Raw genomic sequence first — 4,492 nt, 5'->3', positions numbered from 1 at the left:
ACATACATACATACATACATACATACATACATACATACATACATACATACATACAAACATACATACATATGCACATACGCACACACATACACTCACACATACACAAACACACACTCACACAAGCATGTTTGTTTGGGTGATTGCCCAACTCCTATTAGACTATTCCTTCTGTGGCCTCGGGGAAAGGGGAAACTGCACTAGAGGCAAAAAGAGAAAAATCAGACTTCACTTTGATTCGAAGTTCCTTGCACAGTATGACGTATTAAACTTTCATCAAGCTCTCAAAATCGAGTAGACGTGTTACTTTTTACTCGACCGTGTCATTTTAAGTGTGTTGGACATTTTTATCCACGTAATTTTGAAGCAGCAGTTATGATGTGGTATCAATCAATGCACGAAGTGAAAAGTTTCACCCTCTTTCTAGTTTAGTTAAAGCGCTTGGGCTTTGTTTTACGGCGCTATAGACACAGAAATGACAGTTACGGCACCAGCAAGGACCTTTTTGGATATAATCTTTTACTAGTATTTGTTTCTGGCGTCTTTTATTTCATTATTGTGGGTGCTTTATATAAAAGAACAATTTAAAAAAATTGGGCCTCACTGCACGACCGTGCTCTATGGACGAACTGTGCCTGTTTGTCACAGGCCCAGTTTGTCACAATGTCATTTAAGTATTTGAGTATTGAAGACAGTCATAATTACAGCAGTTTTACACTGTAGTCGTAACTGAAGTTTTTTTTTATTCTCCCCCTTCAAATTGGTTTTGTAAAGATAGTGTCCTCTTAAATATCAAATTCAGCATGTGTTGTTCAATATTTCTTCTTTCTTGTATTCAAATCAAAGCAAATTACTCTGTAAAATTTCAACAATGGATGTTCTTTCGGTAAAAACAGTTGAAAAATAAAATTCAATTCATACTATCAATCAATCATTCATTTACTCTTTTTGAGAGTGTTAGTGATAGCTTCCATCAAGCAGGGCACAGTCGAGGCGGGGTGGCGGGCCTGTGACAAACTGGCATGCTTCCCGACGCCTGTAATCTTCGTATATCTTTGTGGCTTCAATTTTGATTTGTTTTCATTTTGTAAATTCAGTAACAGTAGCAGTCAATTTTGACAATCCATTTTAATAGTATATCAAACAGTTTTAAAAACTTTGCAAACAAGCTTTGCCCTTTCCTGCTGTAATTACACGTGTAGATTTTTTGCCTCAAATATTGATTGATATAAAAAAGAGCGACAGGAACATTTAAAATTGAAAATTTTATTGTATTCACAGCACATGGCAAGTATCTGTCCGAGTATCAATAGACATGAAATTAAACAATCCTGCTGTGGGATGTTCTTTAGAAGTCTAGAAACACTACAATCAGCACAGAAGTAGATTACATTTGATAAACAAAACAAAACAACAAGGGTGGGGGCGCAGGTCTGTATTGTCTTCGGAATGATCCAACATCTCAAGGTCTACGAAAAACTATTTTTCCAGGGATGGATATTATAATTATTTTAAAGATAGTACACTGACAAGCTAAACACTGGCGATAGGTTGACCATAATGTGGGTGGGGATAAGAAATGAATTTAAAGTAATATTTCGTTGGTTCAGAAGAAATTTCATATTTGTGGTGAGTGTATTTTCTTGTCACAAACACATTTGCACATACAACAGTAACTAGAGAGAGCAATTAACGAGCTCCCCGTGAGCGTTATTTAGTTACTGGGTCTCTGGGAAAAGTGTGTCATGAACTTTCACCCCATTGTCAGGACTTGCGGAGCCCTCTCTGACAGATTTTCGCGACCTCTCGTTTGTTTCTTTTACATAAAAAAAAGAGTGTCACTGTGAAAGGAACGTAGAAATGGGCTCATTCCTTTCTGAGCCCTAGAGATATTTGATTCGCTGCTAGGTCACTATCGTTGTAAACGATGACAACAGTGCTTGGATAAAAGAGCAAGTGCGTGTGCTCACAGCATGCATCTATGCTTAGAAGTAGAACATTCTGAAGTAGTCTTACCGGTTTCAACTGATATTTAATTTATTAAGGAACATTCATATTGGTAGGGATAGAGTTGGGGTGGGCTCAAACCCTTTAGCCCTTCACTACGCCCCGCCCCTGAAGTTGAAGGGTAGGCGGAGGAATGTTCGATACCTACATCTGATACTGTGAAGCACATCTTCGAGGGTTGATTTATCAGTTAATTAAACCTTGTGAAAAGACATCGGGATTTACGAGTTGTATTGTTCTATATAAAGCGACGTTTGAAAATTGATGAGGTAGTCGGCTCCCAACTGGCTGCACACAATGATGTATTGGGTACTGTTCAGCGCTTTGCTAGCGGTAAGGATACATCTATTTAATGGCCGTAGAGGAAACACCTCACCTAGTTCTTTTCACTATACGTTTTGTGCTGACACTGTGGTTGTGGCTATTAATATAGCTTATATATAACAGAATTCCGTTAAACGCTCTAAGTATAACAAGCAGACCCCCCCCCAAAAAACAAACAAACAAACAACACCTTCATAACGATTTGTCTGCCTTATCATTTAGGTTTCAGTAATTGAATCAAGTTGTAGGTATATATTTTAAAAATTGCTATACCTATTTATAAAAGCCAAGTGTAGACCCCCATCGAAAATAAATAAATAAATAAGTAAATCAATCAATCAATCAATCAATCAATCAATAAACAAATGAATAAATGAATGAACGAATGAATGAATGAATGAATGAAATAAGTTTAAATGAAATAATAATTACAAGTAAACTAAAGTAATGTGAACATTTATGCTTATCGTCATGCGATAATCAGGAAAGTGCCAAGAAAGTAATCGACAGCTAAATGTCCAGCTTCTTGGCCAACATATTAAGACATCCGGGTCTTTTCCCCCATCCATCAAAATAGTCCTACCCATTTTTTGCAGTCTGCGTGTTATGCCTTTTGACAAAGTTTTACGATTCGACAAACGGAATGTGACGACTCTCGAAATCAAATAGTGTGTATACGCACAGTGCACATATATGTCTTTTTTCCAATCCAAGCCTGAATATGCATGAAATGGACAAAGGCAGAGATAGGTCATGTCAGATTTCTCTTACCGTCACGATTGTGAACCGACCATTGAAAATCAAACGTTTTTGTTTTTCTCTGCCACAGGCTGGCAGACTTATGTAGTAATTGCCAATCACAATGCCACTAAAAGACAAAAGGAGGTCCGAATTTTCAGCGCACAAGACACTGACAAAGTAGTAGTATAAACTTATCGGTTTCTAACGTGCCCTCTGGCACGACAACCTAGAGCAGAGGGTTTAGAGCATCATGTTGTACTACTTTCGACCGGCACTACAGTCGCGACTCTTTGATGACAGCTGGCTGTGACATCTTTAGAACAAACCTACTATAACATTTTTTTAAAATACAAAAATCAATTCTACTTTACTGATCCCACCAGCAGACTTGTTTCACAAAAAATGTCCATAAACACACAATTAATACTGTAATACATACATGCATAATAATGCACGATATGAAACAGCAGCTAAAGAAACGTGACTTTGCTCCCAATTCGGACACTTTGCAACTCGGTGTAACAAGCAGAGGCAACCCATAAACCCGTATTGGAACCCACTGTGCAGCCTGAGGACCCCGTAATAGCGGGCGATTATACCTCTATTGTTCACCAAACAGTGGATTTTATAAAATTGAAATAGCGAGCAGCTCCTGAACAGTGACACGATTATTTTCTTTTTAGTGTAACCGATTTCACTATTCATATTTCTCCTCTGTGTCTTACGTAAAATCCTTCAAATCTCCAGTTGCTTTCCTCCTCACTGCTTCTCTTCCTGCTCTATGGTTATGTTCACTTGGTTCACGAGAAAGAATAATTGCTTGGTGGTGATCAGTTGATAGAACTACTGTGCAGCATCGTCAAATTGTAATATGATAGGAGTCTTTTCCAAATCGATAGCCGTCTACCACGACACAAGTCTTTCCCCTTCCTTGTTACAAACTAGGCTCAGAACAAAGAGTAAATCGAAATAATAAGGCACGACCTCAACAGTGATTTAAAGTCACCCCCAGTGTGCTGTTGCTCATTATTATTGATCTTTATATTTTTCAATGTCTTAACTGGTATGAGGAGTGGTGTTCAGGATACTATTTTTCGTTTTCATTTGTTCAAGTCAGACTCTTTTTTTTCTGGCACGTCTTTGTGACAACAGCAAAGTAAGAAAAATGTATAATTTTGCTTCACGACAGATATTCCTACACATGCTTACAAAAACGTTACAAAATTCTAGACATGTAAGAGTTCTGTGTAAATGTCAGACCGAAGTTCGATACTTCATAATGAAAATATATATTCTGTTTTCTGGCAGCGATTCTGAACCACCATTAATTTTGTCAAATTTGAAAGTTAAGTGGTTCCGAAGTTTTAGGCGGCCAAAGTAACGCACTATATATATTTTTTGGGGTATATAGTTATGTATATAT

At 37.5% G+C, this 4,492-nt stretch overlaps 1 protein-coding gene across 1 annotated transcript in view; it reads left to right on the top strand.

Moving 5' to 3' along the window:
• Window positions 1-2,298: 2,298 nt before the first annotated feature.
• LOC100533317 (capsulin) overlaps window positions 2,299-4,492 on the top strand; it is a gene marked incomplete in the record, with an annotated part of 101,194 nt that continues 99,000 nt past the window's right edge. The window contains 1 exon segment of the mRNA NM_001204615.1: window positions 2,299-2,337. Coding sequence (NP_001191544.1) covers window positions 2,302-2,337 — 36 coding nt within the window.

The sequence above is a fragment of the Aplysia californica genome, unplaced genomic scaffold, assembly GCF_000002075.1.
Source record: "Aplysia californica isolate F4 #8 unplaced genomic scaffold, AplCal3.0 scaffold00292, whole genome shotgun sequence".
NCBI lineage: Eukaryota > Metazoa > Mollusca > Gastropoda > Aplysiida > Aplysiidae > Aplysia > Aplysia californica.
Note: the sequence above shows the minus strand (reverse complement) of the source record. Positions and strands in the feature narration are given on the sequence as shown.